The sequence below is a fragment of the Protopterus annectens genome, chromosome 6.part0 (genome assembly GCF_019279795.1).
Source record: "Protopterus annectens isolate FY-2018-M chromosome 6.part0, PAN1.0, whole genome shotgun sequence".
NCBI lineage: Eukaryota > Metazoa > Chordata > Ceratodontiformes > Protopteridae > Protopterus > Protopterus annectens.
This window is the reverse complement of record NC_056737.1, coordinates 1131651591-1131669963: the sequence shown is the minus strand read 5'-3', so window position 1 is coordinate 1131669963 and position 18373 is coordinate 1131651591. Positions and strand designations below refer to the sequence as shown.

The 18373-nt window shown below is 44.4% G+C and overlaps 1 protein-coding gene across 1 annotated transcript in view; it reads right to left on the bottom strand.

Moving 5' to 3' along the window:
• Nucleotides 1-18373, bottom strand: part of BAZ2B (bromodomain adjacent to zinc finger domain 2B) — a 3835724-nt gene that overhangs the window by 1561845 nt on the left and 2255506 nt on the right. The window contains exons 20-21 of the mRNA XM_044074749.1: nucleotides 320-364; nucleotides 63-89 (exon numbers count right to left, since the gene is read on the bottom strand). Coding sequence (XP_043930684.1) covers nucleotides 63-89; nucleotides 320-364 — 72 coding nt within the window. The remainder of the gene's footprint in view (nucleotides 1-62; nucleotides 90-319; nucleotides 365-18373) is intronic.

The window sequence follows — 18373 nt, the reverse complement described above, 5'->3', positions numbered from 1 at the left end:
CAACCATATCACAACCAAATCACAATGCAACATTAAAGGTACAAAAATAAACATACCCATACCATATCTAGTCTATGTCTCTCCAACTCCTGGCAGAAAGAGTTGGCACATCATTATAAAGCAAAAATCACAGAGTCATCAAACCATTTACACAGACAATATAACCTTCAAAACAATAATCTCAAAAAATGCTAACAACATTATATGTGCTGCAAAGTTACATTAAACAACTAGAAGGTACTATAAAATGCTCCATTTATATTAATTTAGCAGAAAATGAAAAAACATATATATATATATTTAGGAAAACTTTACAAACCTGATGCTTCAGAAGAACAGCTTGCTGTCTCCTCATCTCTTTCTCCTAAACATAGACACAAAGAAAATACTTTAACAGCAATACTTAATTTAACAAAGAGGACATTACATTTTATAAATATTTTACTACGATAATCTAAATTTCAGTCTTAGAAGAGCTAGTTCTCGGAGCCACAGATTACACTAGTCAAAACAAATATTTATGGCAAACTGATATGATAATGGGTGGCATTCATAAAGACTCACTGTGCAGTGCAAGCCTTGCTCAATAGCAGAAAGAGTAATTATAAATGTATATAAAAATAGCCTGAATAACTGAGCAAGCTCCCTTCCTCAGTTCCAAAACACTTAACGGCACTCTAATGCAGCAACTAAAATGAAAAGCACGGCTCTCCTGGTACTCAGTAAAGCAGAAAAACATGATCATCTCATAAGACAAGAGATGAAAGTAGCATGCCCAGTTATGTGGACATTGCAGTGCTGAACAGTGTAGGTGCTTGCTAATTTCATGGAAGTACAAGAATGAATTAGTAGGGTGAAGGTGGTTCTCATGATATTGGACTCAGGTGAGTTTCATAGAACAGAAATAGGAATTGTGGCACTTTGTGCCACACACCACCAACCACCACAAAACACAGTTAACTGTTCCAGGTACATATTACTACTTATTACTGTGAAGTGGCCAAAGACATACGCATGGCAGCAGCAAAACTGGATGGATGAGGGCTCCATAGGACAGTAAAAAAGCCAGACGACAACAAGCAAAAAGAAAAGTACAACAGCACCACAAAGCAGAGTTGAAGGCAGAATAATATTTTGAGGATATACAGCCCCTTTTTCATAAAAAAGAAGGCATGAGAGGTATTGTATGCAAGAGAAACCAGTAAAGAAAGCAGGTACAGAGGAGTTTGCAAGGACACACAAACATGAAATGGTACAGACAAAAAAGGTGATGCTGACAAAGGACTGACACACACACAGAGGATGGACAATACATGATGGAGAAGACTGGACCATGTACAAATTAAGGGGCAAGACAGAGTTAAGAAGGAGGTTAACACCAGGGTAGGTCATAAGATGGGGATGCCGGCAAGCATGGGGTGGGGCTGTTAAGGCAGCCCAGAGAGCAATCTACACATAATAATCTCCAGCTGATAACTCCAGGTAGCTAATGGCAGATGGCTCTAAGGTCAGGGCATGCGTTTCCAGTAAATCAGTACTTTGATGCAGGATGTGTTTAACACAGCTGAGGCAGTAACCAATTATACACTGTACTGCTGCCTCAATTAACTGAAGCAGCTAGCTTGCAAGTGACTGGGGAAGACTGTCTGCCCAAGAGGTATCTTCACTTCCGCAGCAAGGCAGTACCATTCCCATAACTAGACTCGGCACAAAATGAAGCAGTGTACAGCTGCAGTGAATGTGCTTGGTTCTCCTCCTTTTCAAGTGGACCTGCACAGTGGAAGTATAATGGCAAAGTTGTGTCAGCTCTGGTGGCACAGAAGGATAAATACTTGACAATAAAACAGGATATCACAGGTTAGTTAGTGGCTTAGTTGGTTGACAGTGCTGACAAGGAAGATGGATTCATCCATCTTGGGAAGCAGAGGCAGATCTGGGTAACATGCAATAATAAGCCTATGGAGAAAGGAGAAGGAGCATGTGGTAATCTTCATTTAGAAAGTAAAAACAGTAATCACTCAGCAAGGGAGTGGGGGGCAAAGTGGTCCTTGCTGTGACGGGGACTGCATGTCTAACAGCCAAGGTTAGGAGTTAGGACAAACAGAAATGCCTTCAAAACTGGGATGTCATCAAAGGTAAAAGCAACTATTACGGATGCCTAAATAACAGCCCTTTAAGACAGCCTTTATGAATTTGCTGATGACCCCATCATAATAGAATGAAAGCTTGAGGGAGGCTTGATGGTTAGCAATTAAACAGGGACAAAAATGACACAAGTGCGACATTTAACTGAAATACAGTACTCTCTAAGTTATATGCCAATCAAACGCACCAGTCTATGATGTTAGTTATTTCAGACATTTCTATGTACTCTCTTTGAACATGTCCTTCCCACTTCTGCAGTAGCATGGGCTGGTGACACTGCAAGTCATCAAACCTGTGATCTGCATTGCTCTGCAGACCACGGAATGAAAGTTTTCAGCTTTTGTAAACTACTGGGCCAGGTTACACCAGGCACAAGTACCTGTGAAGAAAATTCAGTTAAATGTTGGTCTCCTTAATGCATTGGGCAGATGATCTGGATTTCTAATATAGCAGAAGCCATAACTACCCCATCCTTGCAAGACATCAATAAAATGGGCTAAAGTAAAATGCAAGACCTGCACAAAAGCATTTTATGCAATCATTGTTCAACTGCATGACATGAAGAAATGTTCATCTCTCAAGCATAACAATCCTTTTATGTGAAAGGTCCACATCCACAGGCTAAAGAATGTGGTGCATGAAGGCATAATGTGGTAACTCAAGGAGATAAACTCCCAAGAAGGCCTTATTAGACCACTTAACACGCAAAAGGATGTAACTCTGTGGAGCCTGAAAATGCTGTTACCATTCTGATCTCACTTAAGTTGTACACTGGTATACTGTGCAATACTTAGCAGTGAACTCCGGAAATATTTTACTCTGATACCTGGATTTGGTTGCTAAGGTGTATATTTCCATTCTGAAAAATGAGCACACACGTCACAAGCTTGATAGAACAGTAGCAGGGTTTCTTAGGCTTATCTGTATGGGGTGAAAATGGTTTGTTGCGCTTGGCCTGGTTGCCTACATGGCTGATTTGCTGACATATGCACCTTCTGTTATGAAGGGGGACTACACTTTGTAAGCAGTATAACTCAAAACATTTCTGGCTACATCCCGGGCTGTGCACTATGATATCGTCATGTCACTTGTGAGCAGATTGTTTTACTGGCTGAATTCGGTCATAAGGTAAAATGTTGCAACAAACAGCTGTGCAGCCCTGCATACTGCTTCAATGTGTACCTGTATGAAGCAGGTACATTCTCATCATCTGTATACACATTCTCTGCAATCAGAATGCACAGCTACATTCCTTTGCTTTACGAAAAAGTCAGCATGCCCAGAAAACTTCAGCACTGCTGAAAATGACATTCTGCTGCAAGCCCTCAGATAGCATGGACTACAGCAGCTGGGGAAAAGGAATGCTGAATAACTAATGAGGAAGCAGGTGTGGCAGTTCCTGCACAGGACATCAACGTCATGCCAATCAGAAGACATAACAGACTAAGGAGACATCTACCATAAGAGAAGACCATCAGTGCAGTAATTTCTGCCATGTCATTGGCTAAAGGAGATGCATCAAAATCTATCCCGAGTGGTGGTCTGCATGGCATGTTGGTGCTGGACTGGTGAAGCTCACCTATCTCTTGAGTGACATCACAGGTTAGTAGTACATGACTCAAATACATTCTCAGGCACATTATGGTATCAACAACGATATGCTCCTACAGAAAGGAAGGTTGAGTACAATACACTATGCTGCATGAACACTCTTGCCCTGCATGCCACATGGGCACCAATGTAGCATATGTCACTATGTTCACTATGGTGTTCTATATGTTATGTAGTCCCGGTAACTGCAATGATGGGCTGAATATACAAAGTGCTGAGGCTGGACAAAGGTGATGGCACTGCTGATCCTCTCAAGATGATGCCGGAAAACATGGACATGATTAACAGTCAGAAGACACAGTGGTGGAAAGTATCACACATCAGAGTGGTGAGGCACCCTTCAAACAGAGTGCATGTATAATCAAGCATATTGAGGACCCTATGGCTATACTGGTAGAGTGCAAAGCATCCTCAGAGGTGGTAAAACATTATGTGTGTGACAACCGCAGAAGTTCTCCCCCAGTGTCTGATCCAGAAGTCTTAGATATCTGTATATTTTTTGATGAGGGCATACCCCTCATAGACCAGCAACACAAAGGTACCAAACATCATCACGGGTCACAACTGCCACCTGGCATGCAGGCTGCACTGGTAATAAATCAGCTGATATGCCTAAGTGCCTCCAAGGCACAGTCTTCTGCCACACAGTCTACAATGGCTACGGTAAGTGTGTTGCATGACTTTCATAAGGATTTTGCCTGACATCTTTTTGAGCTCTGTGCAGACACAGAGGTAAGACATCATGAAATGACTGGACTAGGGAGATCTATATTAGCACACACCACTCCAGTTAGTGCATCCATGGGTAAGACCTGTTGTTGCTATCATGGCTGCCGCCACTGGCAGTGTTTTCTGTGGTCGGGGTAGGGTACATATCAGGGGCAGATATATACAACAGCCTTTGCAGACTGCATGCTCAACAGCACTTTCAGGAGCTTTCACAAGGCCTAATACTTCTCATCATGGGCAGAAATGACTACTGACAGCCTTGAGACTCCTCACCAGCAATGGACATCCAGGTCCAGTAGCACACCATCTCTACCACAGAAGGTCTTGAGCCCTGGCATCCCTCATCTGCAATACAACACCAGGTTGAGATCACAAAATGGCACCCTACCCCAGCTGCAGGAGGATGTGATCCCAAACACCACACAGTTCCAGACAACAAGACCCTCACATTCAGCTCCTACATTTTCCTCCCACCCAATTTACACTGTCAGCATTGTACTAGTGTGTGTCCCCTATTACCTATGCAAATGATGAAAACATGACCCACAACATCCAACATGAGTTACAATAAGGCGATGTTTGAAGCATAGCATAATCAGACAATGCTCAGACCAGCACAACATAAATTAAGACTACATTCATCATTTTCACTCTGTAAAATACTGCCACTTTATGACTGTTATGGTCTACAGTTGTCAAACAAATGTTGCTGCTTCACCAGCACTGAAGTGTACTGTGCCCAGCACTGCCTGGGGGTGCTTTTCCCACTTGTGTATTATCCTGCTCTGCCTCACTGTCCTCTTCTTCCGCTGATGCTGCTGTGGTGCATGAAACATGCTGTAAAATGGCCATGTAACATGTCTGACCATACTGTTTCTAAAGAATCATATCATGCAGCCTAGCACAGGCAACAAACAACTTGCTGGTAGCATCAGAGGAGTACTGTGGTGTCAGCTCATGTGTCAAGACAGCAGAAGCATGCCTCAGTACAACAAATGCATTCTCAGTGGTATTTCATGTGTCATCATGGATGATGGTACACTGCACTTCAGTGACAGTGTCAGAATATAAGGCAACAGTCAAATACCAGGGCTACAAGGTTTGAGGATGTGATGTACTGCCAAGCTATGTCAGCAGAAGTAGAGCAGTGGATGTGTAACATGCCAGCACAGACAGCTGAAGTTTTGTATAGAATTATATGCCATTTGTATATCAGACTGACTTGTACAGATGCTTGTATTGAAAATGTATTTGTAAAGCTGCTTGTGTTAAAAATGTACCAACAGTGGGTCCTGCTGGACAGAAAAGAAATGTAACTGTATGTCACACTGTTGAAATGACTATACTGTAAAAGAGGATACTGGAAGAGAAGAGGTTAATCTCAGTCCAGCTGACTTTGAAAAATAGTCTGAAATTAAATTACTTGGTTTAGGCCATAAAGACTGTGTCTTACAGTTATGACTGCAGCCACAGATGAAATGTCTCTGGAAACCAGGAGTAGGAATCCTACCATCCTTAGGGGTGAACTAATTGCTACCCTGAAAGGGTAGACGTTTTGAAATGGTTTAGCTTCCAGATGCTATAACACATCTCAGCAAAGCTCTATTTGTGTGTGTGGTAACACATATGTGCTAAATTCTGGCTCAGTTTCTAGTAAAGGGGAGTAGTGTGGGAATCAGAAGTCAGATGATCAGATGTATGTGATGTCCTTCTGTAATCCAACATTGAAATAATGTTTTAATACTAGATGAGTCTCACAGCAGTCTGTTTTTGAAACCTGACCAAGAAGGAAGACCTCTCAACCCACTTCATCTTGCCTTGCTTTAATGCGATGAGATATCAGATCGTGACTGCGGTCCAGTGTCCAAGGAGGACATAGGAGGTAAGACCACAGAAAGGGGAACCAAACTTGCTGACACCAATAGGGGGGGATGAGGATAACCTTGCTCTTCAACTGAAGTACTTTCTGAAAAAATGTGGGGGTTAGGGGTAAGGAAGAGTAAGCATACAGGAGACTGGAGGAGCCAAGTATGGAATAGAGCACCTCTCGGTGACTCCACCTAAGGGGGGATTAGGGCAAAGAAGCTGCTGCAGTTGTTGAGGGAGAGGTAAAGAATTTGCTGTGAGGTTGACCCCATAGATGGAAGATTCTCTCTGCTACTGTATGGTTGAGAGACCACTCGTTAGGCTTCGGAATAGTCCTGCTGAGCTTGTTGGCTAGAAAGTTGGATTTCCTGTGAATGTGCAATGGAAGAAGAAAGCGGTTGGAAGAGACAATCTACTGCCATACTCTCACTGCTTCTCAGCAAAGGGAGTGGGAACTGGTTCCCCCCTGTTTATTGATGTAGGAGACCACTAACATGGTGTCAATTTGTATAGCAATTGCCCCAAAAGGGAGAAAGATCTGAAAGGCCTGCAACTCTAAAAGGACCGCTCTCACCTCTAGAACATTAATATGCAAATTGATGTCTTGTGAGGACCACATGTCTTGAACAGTTTGCCTCAAGAAATACCCTCCCCACCCCCAACTGGGAGGTATCCATGGTCCCTGTGGCCGTTGGGGATTGAAGTACAAAAGGACGTCCCTAACAAACTTCACTGGACTGAATCCACCAAAGTAGGGAGTCTTTGCAAACCTGACAAAAGTTCAGAAGCTGTTGAAGAATAGTCCATTGAACGGCTAGAGTCCATTAAAGAAATTGTGTGTGGAAATGAGCAGTTGGTAACAGGGAAATTGACATAGCCATTGACCCTAAGGTTTAATGAACCAGCTTTGTTGAGGGAGTAGGATGAGAAAGAATCTGGCTAACATGCAATTATAAGGTCTGTATTCTGTTTAAAGGAAGGCAGGCCAACTGATTGATTGTGTCCAGGCGAGCTCCTGTAAACTCCAAGACATTAACCGGTTGAAGGAAGGACTTGGAATATTTGACTGTGATCCCCAAAGACTGGCAGAACTGAAGTAAGCATTCCCTGGCTTTTTCAAGGAGAAGCCTGTTTGGGCGGTGAGGAGACAGTCATCTAGATAAGGAAACACTCTGAATCTGAGCAGTCTGAGATTAGTTGCTAACACTGTCATACATTTGGCGAATACCCTGGGGGCTGGGGTGAGCCCAAAGGCAGGGCTCTGAACTGATAATGACTGCCCCCCCCCCCCGCATCTGAAAGGGCGGATATGTCTGGCAGCACTTGTTCATCTTGATGGGATAGCATGCATCCTGGAGATCTATGAAGAACATCCAATCATCTTTCTGCTGAAGAGGCATAACAGACTGAACAGTGACCATCTGGAACTTCGAGTTCTTCACAAACTGATTTAGACTGCTGAGATCCAAAATGGACCTTAGGTCTCCTGTTTTCTTTGGCACTAAAAAGAACCTTGAGTAAGTTCCAAATCCTCTCTGGTTTGGTAGGACTTTCTGGATGACCCTTTTATGGTGAGCAGATTGTTACTGGCATCCCTTATGAATAATCTGTTTTTGCCTAGTAACCTGGTATAGTTTCGCTCTACAACCTACTGTCACTTTCAGAAGTTGGTAGAGTACCTCCGATGCCCTATTCTTTGCGATTGCAACTCCTTTCTTAGCATCTTTGTTAGCCAACCAGTATTCCTTCCTTGCCTGGTCAGTCTTTTCTATCTCCCATTTTATCCAGCACTCCTCCTTTCTTTCGATCATTTCCTGGACTTCTGCATTCCACAACCAACTTTCCATATGCACCTGATTTCCATACCTGGCTCGGCTACATATCTGTTCTGTAGTTCTAATACATGCCAAGATCTCTTTGACATTTGCATGTTTCGGGCTGACATTTTATTCCAAACACCCTGCACTTTAACCTTTAGAAAGACAGCCCTCATCAATCAATGTCAGTGTTACAAATGGAGATGGAAGGGAGAATGGTAGACCTGGATTCAGAGAAAACTGGTCTCTACACCAAAACATTTTCCTTTTTACAAATCCCAAAACTAGAACTTGAAAAGTCAGGTGGGTGTTGATGCTGGGAGTGGGACCATACAAATTTTAGGCATTAGCACTGAATCTTTCTCATGTGGACTCTCGCATGGAATCATGAGAATCATGAATCCTAATATCCTGAGAAATTTTCTTGCTGAAGTCCAGGACTGAGTGGAAAAGCTGAGGAAAATATCCATATTTAGATCTACTTCTTTCTGTGGAAGAAAAGCTCTTTATTTAATTAACAGTTGTTTACCGGGGAAGTCCAACTAGGATGGACCCATTTTTGAATGTTCTCATGGAAACCCAGCCTGGGAAGCAGCTCTCTTACCCAAGTGAGATATTACTGAAACTGTGGAAAAAAAATTTGCAAAGAAAACTGATGTCTAAATAAGAAACATCTGAATACCTTGTAGTATGCAATACACAGAGTAGACACTTTATGAACAACGAAAGGGTAACCAAGAGAATTTAAACTAATATGGAGACCACAGAAAGCCTCAAAACCTTAAAAAAATATCTGAAATGTGTGCATCTTTACATCTAGAGTTACAAAAAAAAAAAAAAAAAAAAAAAAAAAGAAAGATCTAGGACCAGAATACATGAAGTTTTTTTCTTTCTATAGTACAAGAAACATTCTTGACTAAAAACTTTTATCTGCAGGGGAATGAGGAATGAACTCCATTACATTTAGCTAGCAGATGCTGCATGCCAGTGGGGGAATAAAGAAGTTTTATCTGCTGGAGGAAGAGGAATCCTCTGAGAAGTAGAAAGGGATTCCCACTGCCACCTGTCCCCACAATGGATCACTCTCAGAACCCAGTTGTCTGAGATTATCAGTTGCCAAAGAGATGAACAGAGAGCCAGATTTTGAGAAAGACATAAAAGGATTGGTGGAGGTGGAGGAGTTACAATTTGTAGACAGTCATTCAAACTTACTTGCCAAAGAACCACATAGAGTACTTCCTAAAAACTTTAATATGAAGCACTTTTCGTCTTGCCTTTTAGCAGGACTTCTTCAGATAACAGATACTCTCAATACTACAAGTTATATACACATTAAATTAGTCACATAATCAATTTAAAAGGAATAAAGCACAAACCTTTTCACTACAACCCTCCTATAACATCCCATCTAGCATTTAACCCTTCAGCTCCCATTATGCAAACTTTTTTACTCACTACATACAATGTAAAAAATTGTTATATTTATATATGCATACTTATACTAGTTTATAACAAACTTACTTTCACACTTCATATACTTCATGATAAAATTAGTTATAAATTAACACAAATTAAACTATCTATTTAAGCTTCTCAACTTTAACATACAGAAAATGGGACACATTTCATTCAGACCATGGCATTGGTATGCATCAGTACGAAATTGCCACAACAGTTCCAATCTTTCTAGCAACAATGTTTCTGGGCCACCCTTTCCATCTGGTATGATGAAATCTATTGCTCGAAAGTTGAACTGATGTGGGTATTCTTTTATATGCCTTGCTAAGGCGTTCTCCAATTTTAATCCACTAATAGCATACTGATGTTCGTAGACTCATTCTCTCAATCTTCTCTCTGTTTTGCTTATATAAAAGGCTGGGCAGCTTTGGCACAAAGCTGTATACACCACTAGCTTAAGACTGGCAATCTAGCTTGTATTTTATCTTATAACGTTGCCCCCTGATGGTAAAATTCTGCCCTATATCTACATATTTACAAAAATTACACATAAGGCATTTAAACATTCCTGTCCTATGTGTAAGGAGATTCGGTTTCCACTCCAAGATGCTTTTCAGGTTTGGACCCCGCTTGAAGATAATATGAAGGCGCTCTTGTAGTTTTTGTCTGGTGTTACATCTGGAAGGGATTTCTTTGACGGTAAGGGGGGTTGATGGAAGGGAATTTTGTAACCTCCGGATATAATGGACCACACCCTTCTGTCTTGCGTTACATTTTGCCAGGCTTCTGGGTACTGCCTCCAGAGGTGAGCAGCCGGGCAACCCTTCAGAGAAAGATTATCTGTTGCCCTGGTTCTGCGGACCCCCTCTGCCATGAGGGCGGCATTTGTTGTTATTGTTTCCCCCTCTGCCTCTGGAGGAAAAATCACTACGTGTCAGGCAAGGCTCCCTGGGAGAGAGAGAGTCTTGCCTTCGTGCTCACACCTAGTCAAAGTGTCTTTCACCTGTGGTCCAAAAAGAAAGGAACCATCAAAGGGAGTGTTGGTGAAGGACGCTCAAAAGGGTTCCGCAAAGTTACACAGCTGCATCCATGCATGCCTCCTAAGGGCCACACCCGTACCTGCGGCTCTACTCGCACCATCAGCTGCATAGGAAATGAGCCTCATGGAGGAGTTAACTACAGATTTAAGTGTCGCCAGCTGGAAAGCTACTTTAGCTTGAGCTCCCTCAGCTGATGGATCTTGAAGGGTATCTCCGAGCTCTTTAAGGAGATCCCTCTGAAGCCGGATAAAATGACATAAGTAGTTCAGTGACCTCATAGAGAAGGTCGCTGAAGCGAACATTCGCTTCCCGTATCTGTCCATCGTCCTAGACTCCTTGTTAGGAAGATGGACAGATGAAGAGGTCTCCGCTAACTCTTTTTTAGTGGCTGCTGCTACCACCATGGCATCAACAGGAACACCTTTAGTAAAGAATTGCTTATCCTGGGGTGCTGTGATGAATTTAGCAGGTCTCCTCGGAGTTAGTTCCACTGTATCTGGAGCTGACCAAGCCTTTCGAGCCACCACTGCCATAAGTGGATCGAAAGGCGGAGAAACCCAGGAGGTGGAAGGTCGGGAACCGAAAGCATCCAGAAATACAGACTCATCCTTGGTAGGGGCTAGGGGATTCCAGTTCCCCCTCTGCTTAAGCATTTCTAGGATGTCCAAGAAGGAAACATCTTCAGAGGGGGATCTCGGGGACCCTTCCGAATCATCTAAGTCTGTATCAAAAGTGACCGGCTCGGGGGAGTCAATGTGCTTCCTCTTGCACTTCTTCTTATGAGGGGCCTCCTCTGAATGATCAGGAGAGGCCTTGGAAGAAGAGGAAACACCCAATGGGGTATCCTGGAGCATCAGTTCCCTACGCTTGGGGCCTGGAGGAGGAGCAGAGGTTGGCAAAGGCACTACAGGGGATGGAGCCGGTGTGGCTGATAGTGGAGCTGACTCAGTGGCCAGCACACTCCTCATGACATCGAAGGCGTCCCTGCCACGATGTAGAGAAAGCTCTGGTTCCGAGGAAATAGGAATCTTTCTCCGCACTGAGGGACATGGCTCCGAGGCCGATGTTGGAGCCAAGCTCACCTGCACCGAAGCTCCGAGAGGGAGAACGGGGTCGGACAAGGGTCCAATGCCACTTGCCCCCTCAGAGCCGACGAGTGAGCCCTGGCACCCAGATCCCTCGATGGACGGCACCACCGAGGGGATCGGAGCAGACGTCGGAACCGAAGGAGATAGAGTTATCGGAGCCGACGGTTCCACTACTCGAACCCCAATGAACTCCGGCTCCGAACTCAAAGGAGTCGGAGGAGGAACATCGAGAGAAGTGGACGGAGCTGACACCTGTTGAGGAGGGCTGGATAACATCTTGGCAAGTGCCTGCGACTTTAGCAACCTACTGACCACTCTCTCCACATCGTGATCTGACAGCCTAAAGGATCGAGAGGAGTGAGAGGATCGGTGACTGTGCTCGCTCTGAAGTAAAGGAGACCGAGGAGCCGAATGCACCGATTCTAGTGAAGGGGACTTCAGCCTCTTGTGGCTCCGAAGTCTCTGATGGAGCTGAACCAGAGATTGTCTTGTCGGTGCCAGCCGGAACCGAAGTGGAAGGTAAAATCTGAACCGAAGACGGCTCCAAACCTGGAGCCGACGGCTTGGTGGGTTTAGGGGATTTCACAGGCTGAGAGCTCTTGGCCGGTGAATCCTGCGGTTTTGAAAGACCCCTAAGAATAAGCTTATTCTTACGCTCCTGCAGGACTCTTGGACTAAAGGCATGGCAGATAGAACAAGAGTCCTGCAGGTGCACAGCGCCTAAACAATGGACGCAAGAAGTGCACCCATCTGTCAGACACATTTTCTGACAGCATGAGTCACACTTCTTGAACCCAGAAACCTTGGATTCCTTTGACATCCTTAAAGAAGGAAAACAACAATTATAACAACAACTACCAGAAGCAATATACAGTCTACACAAAAAACACACTCTACTATAAGACTATAGTTAAAGGTTTTTTTTTTTTATGTAAATAGGAAAGCCTCTAACTTAAACAGCTAGCCTATGAGAGAAAGGTAGAAGGAAAACCTCTAATTTAAATGGCTACACTGACAAGAAGAGGTAGGGGTGAGGGGTGGGGGAGAAAGTACAGTTTTGTACCTACCATAAATGTAGATGTCCGATAGGCATGCATCTGCAGTCCTTACAAATGGGTTGTCCTGTCGTCAGGCAGCCCTTCGGCCGGCCGGATTCCAAAGTCTGGGTCTGGCCTTGGCTGGTGTCGCACTTCACCCGACGTCATAGCTGCAGTTCTTCGGGTATAAAGGCATCAGCCGACGCCATTTTCCTCACTTTTTCTTGCCCCAGATGCCAGGTGCCCTCTAGGAAGGCTAAATTTGGATAAATGCAAATGGTTCCAAATAGTAGAGAGCAAACAAAAAATAAGCATGTATGTACATATATACAAACAAATACACCATAATAGATTCCCCCAGCTAGCTACAAGATGGGCAAATACCCTAGGAGTACCACAGAGGGGAAGGAGGGTGGGTAATCCTGACTGCAGATGCATGCCTATCGGACATCTACATTTATGGTAGGTACAAAACTGTACTATGTCCTTCAAGGATGCATCTGCAGTCCTTACAAATGGGTAGAATACCATAGCCAAACTGGGGGAGGAGGAGAAATAAGATTATGGTGTAGTTAAGATCCCTTGCAAAACAGCAGTGGCAAAACCTGCTCGGGATCTGGAGTATAAAGGTAAATTATAATGCTTGGCAAATGTATGCACGGAGCTCCAAGTAGCAGCCTCTAAAATGTCTTTGGTAGCCACTCCTCGTAAAAAAGCTGTGGTAGTGGCTGTAGCCCTTGTAGAGTGAGGCCTGATGTTTTCTGGAGTTTTCTTCCCATGGTAGGAATAACAAAATCTAATGCAATTTCCTATCCACTTAGAGATTGTCTGTTTTGAAATTGCTTTTCCTTCCATTCCTGTTGCATATGCTACCAGTAGCTGGTCGTTTTTTCTATTGCTCTTGGTCCTGTCCAGGTAGTAACGTAATTATCTATGTACATCCAAGGTATGCAACAGTCTTTCTCCCCTGTTCTGTGGGTTGGGGAAGAATGTAGGTAGGTGGATAGCTTGATTTAAAGATACCCTGGAGACCACCTTTGGCATAAAAGTAGGATTAGTTCTCATGGACACTCTATCTTGATGGAAGATCAGGAAGGGCTGTACTGCCATTAATGCCTGTAGCTCGGATACCCTTCTTGCTGAAGTGATTGCAAGCAGGAAAGCAGTTTTCCATGATAAGTACTGTAATTCTGCTGTTGCTGCTGGTTCGAAGGAGGAGTGTCAACTTTTCTAGCACAAAGTTCAAGTCCCATGCTGGCAATGGTGGCTTCCTAGGTGGTTTTACGTTTTTAATTCCTCTCAGAAACTGCCTGAGTAGAGGATGTGAGAAGACTGGAGGATCCAAGTTGTATTCTGCTGAAATAGCTGATGCATGAATCTTAATGGAAGAATAGGACAGGCCGTTGTGGAAGAGCTCTGTCAAGTATTCCAGGACATTAGCTATGTTTACCAGTGCCACATTTTTTCCTTTTGCAGTACTCCAAATGAGATATCTTTTCCATTTTGCTGAATAATTTTTTCTTGTTGAGTGTCTGCGAGCCTCCAAGATAATGTCTTTAACCCTTTGAGATAAATCTGGGTTATTTGGTCTTATGCAATGCTCCAGGCAGCCAGCTGCAGTGTTTTCAGGTTTGGATGTAAGGTTTTGAAATTGCTCTGTGTTAACAGCAGGGGAACAAGGGGCAGAGGCCATATTTGTTCTCGAGACATGCTCCTCAGTAATGGGTACCAATGTTGCCTTGGCCAGTCTGGAGCTATCAGGATGATCCTTGGACGGTCTTCTTTGATCTTCAATAGCACCTTGTGCATCAAAGGAAGAGGTGGGAATGCATATGCTGTCAGGTTTTTCCAACTGAAGGATAGGGAGTCTACTTTCCAAGCAAGTGGGTGGTACGTCCTTGTGCAGAATTTTTTCAGTTGGTGGTTGTGTGGGGATGCAAATAAGTCTATTTCTGGTAGTCCCCATTTCCCTGTAATGGTTTTGAAGATGTCCGGATGCAGCATCCATTCGTGAGCATCCGTGGTAGTTCTGCTTAGGATGTCTGCTAGTATATTTTCTTTTCCTGGCACAAAAATTGCTTGTAATTGAATGTTGAAGCTCAGGGCCACATTCCAGAGGTCCATTGCCATCCGGCATAGAGGGTATGAATGTGTGCCTCCCTGTTTGTTGATGTACCACATAACTGTGGTGTTGTCCGTCCTTATCAGCAGTTGACCCTGTTGAAGAAATGGTCTGAATGCCTGCATTGCCAGTTTTACTGCCAGCATTTCCTTTTGATTTATGTGTAGGTGCAGCTGGTCTTGAGTCCATAAGCCTTGAATGCACTTGTCCAGCATGTGTGCCCCCCAACCGAGGTATGAGGCGTCTGTTGTGATGGCCTGGCTTGGCTGAGTGTTGTGGAAGGGCAGTCCCTTGTTTAATTGACAGGCCTGAGCCCACCATTGGAATTCTTGCTTCAGGCATGGAATTATTGGAATTTGGGTTTCTAGGCTGTGCTTGTGCTGAGACCATAAATTCCTTAGGTACCACTGTAACTTTCTCATATGTAGTCTGGCATTTGGGACCAATATTATGCAGGATGCCATGCAACCGAGGGCTTGCAGGACTTTTCTTGCTGTTAGCTGGTTCTGCTTTGTTAATGCCATGAAGTAGAGAGGGAGTTGCTCCTGTTTTTCTACTGTCAGGAATGCCATTTGTTTTGATGTGTCCAGATCTGCACCCAAGAAGGTTATCCTTTGGGATGGTATCAGCCTTGACTTTTTTATATTGACTGTGTATCCCAGGGCTTGTAGTAGATGAATGACCCTTTCCAAATCTTTTGTTAATTTGTTTTTGTTGTCCGCTTGTAACAGGCAGTCGTCCAGGTAAGGGTAAATTTGAATTCCCTGAAGCCTGCAATGAGCAATTACTGATGCCAGGCATTTCGTGAATACTCTGGGCGCAGTAGATAAGCCAAAGGGCAATTCTGAGAATTGATAATGCTCTGATCCTGCAAGAAATCTGAGGTATCTTCTGAAATTTGGTTGTATGGGGACGTGCAGGTATGCCTCCTTGAGATCTAGAGCTACCAGCCAAGACTCCTTGCCCAGCATGGGAAGAAGCTGCTGTAGGGTCAGCATTTTGAATTTTGGAACAATGAGGTATGTGTTTAAAGCGGACAGGTCGAGAATAGGTCTCCATTGGTTTTCTTTTCTTGGTACCAGGAAGAGTCTGGAGTAAAATCCTTGCCCTTGTTCCATAGATGGTACCCTTTCTACAGCTCTCATCCTTAGTGAGTGAGTTATTTGTTCTAGAGCTTCTGTCTTCTGATTTGGAGGTAGGTTTGGCATTCCTCTCTTCCTTGGTAGAGTATGGAAGTGAAACCTGTAACCTTGGTCTATTGTCTGTAAAATCCATTTGTCTCCTGTGATGTAATGCCAGTTTACTGAAAATAAGGCTAGCTTCCCGCCTAAGGGTGCTTCTAGTTGTTCCCTGGTAGGCGGTGCCAGAGCCAAGTCACTGTGATTGTCCTGTGGAAGTGGTGGTGGCTGGATCTGTGGCTGCACCTCACTGGTTGTTATTTTGCCACTGACGTCCCCTGTAGGCATCTCTGGATTGACCCCTGCCTCTTGAGCGCCTATTCCTGCCTCTCGGAGCTCTGGAGGTGTCTGGAAAGGACCAATTCTTGGAAGGCTAGTTCCTGCTAAACCTTGGCGGCTGGACCTGCAAGAAATCCTTGACTGTCTGAACAGATTTTGCTTTCTCTTCCACCTTCTTTAGCACCTGCTGTGCAGGGGAGCCAAACAAATTGAGCTTATCCATGGGAGCATCTAGGAGCTTTGATTTAACATGGTCTGGTAAGGACTGCTCTTTTAACCATGCATGTCTTCTGATCACTGTGCCAGTCATGGCTGATCTAAAGGAAGCCTCCAGTGCATCATAGCCGCATTTTAAGGAATGATTACTGACCTGCTGAATGTTATGTACCATTTCCTGTACAGATTTTTTATCTAATGGTGCATCAGGTTAGTTTTTTAGTTAACTGGTCTAACATAAATTCCTGATACTGAATCATTTGGAATTGGAAGTTCAAGCCCCTAGCTGAAAGAGTAGCAGAAGTGTAAACTTTTTTACCCCATCTCTCTAAGGCCCTAGATTCCCTTTCAGAGGGGAGGGGGTTTTTGGCAGAGGTAGCTGCTACAGCCTTGGGTCCCTGGGAGATAGTTTCGGGATCTGCAAAAGGGGCCTTATACAGATGATAATGTGTGTCCGGAACCCTGTAGTACCTATTGGGCTTAGCCGGGGCCGGAGGTAGAGAATCAGGAGCAGTACAAGCATCATTAAATGCATCATCCACAACAGTAAGTACTAGAGGAATGGCTAAAGGCCTATGCTGTGGCAAATGCAAAAAGGTTCTAAGCCTTTTCCTAGAGTCTGAAAAATCCTGGCCCTGCCATTGAAATTGTTCCCTCATAGCATGCAAGGTTTCCCCAAAAGAAAATTCCTCTGGCGGAGAGGCAGAAGGAATGGACTCTTCTGCATCAGAGTCCTCATAAGGAGAAAAGGGGCCCTCTGGAGGGTTTGAATTATCTGAATCATCAGAGGAGTCATCTGAAGGAACTGGCTCAGGGGGCTCTACTCTAGTCCTCTTCTCTGGAGGTGGGTGAGAGGCCCTGTCTGGATGTGGTTGGGATCCCGGATCAAAGAAATGAGATCCTCTGCTAGACTAAGCATTTGTGAACTAGAGCTAGGCCTGTGAGAGGGGGTCTTAGCAGGCACAGTTTTGGTAGTTTTTGTTGCTTTAGCCCTGGCAAAGGCCTTAATCGACATGGATGCAGGAGGCCTAGCAGCTCCACGTGCAGGGGTGGATATATCCAAAGGGATAGTGTCAGATAAATCCTGTGAACCTGCAAGAGCAGGTGGGATTTCAGTAGCAGATTCAGCCAAGCTAGATGAGGCCTCGGTAAGAGGTAAGTTTTCGGCCGAAGGAAGAACCGTGGACTCGGTTTCAGCCGAAACAGAGACACTCGCGGTTGGCTTAACCGCGGTTTCGGCCGAAACCGCGGACCGCAAGTGTCGGTCCTTTTCCTTGCGCTTTTTAGAAATTTGCGTAGTCGGAGTATCCGACGGCATAATGTAAGCAAAAGCGGAGCCGAAAAACTCTTCAGCAAATTCCGGCCGGCGTCTAAGCGTCCGTCGGTTGAAAGAAGCACAGGCTAGACAAGCTGCTACATCGTGGTCTGGGCCTAAGCAAGGTAAGCAGTAAGAGTGGAAATCTTTATGAGGTATTTGTTTCCCACAAGTTAAACAGTTATTCACTTTTTCTGACATCGGCTGAGGCAAGAAAGAGTCCCCAACGGGGTACTTAGCTTTTTAGAAGTCTTTGGTAGTAGTAATCTCTGGTTCTGACCGACCGGCACTTGCGAACAGCTTCTGCTTGGCCACGGCAAGAAAGACTGAGGAAAATGGCGTCGGCTGATGCCTTTATACCCGAAGAACTGCAGCTATGACGTCGGGTGAAGTGCGACACCAGCCGAGGCCAGACCCAGACTTTGGAATCCGGCCGACCGAAGGGCTGCCTGACGACAGGACAACCCATTTG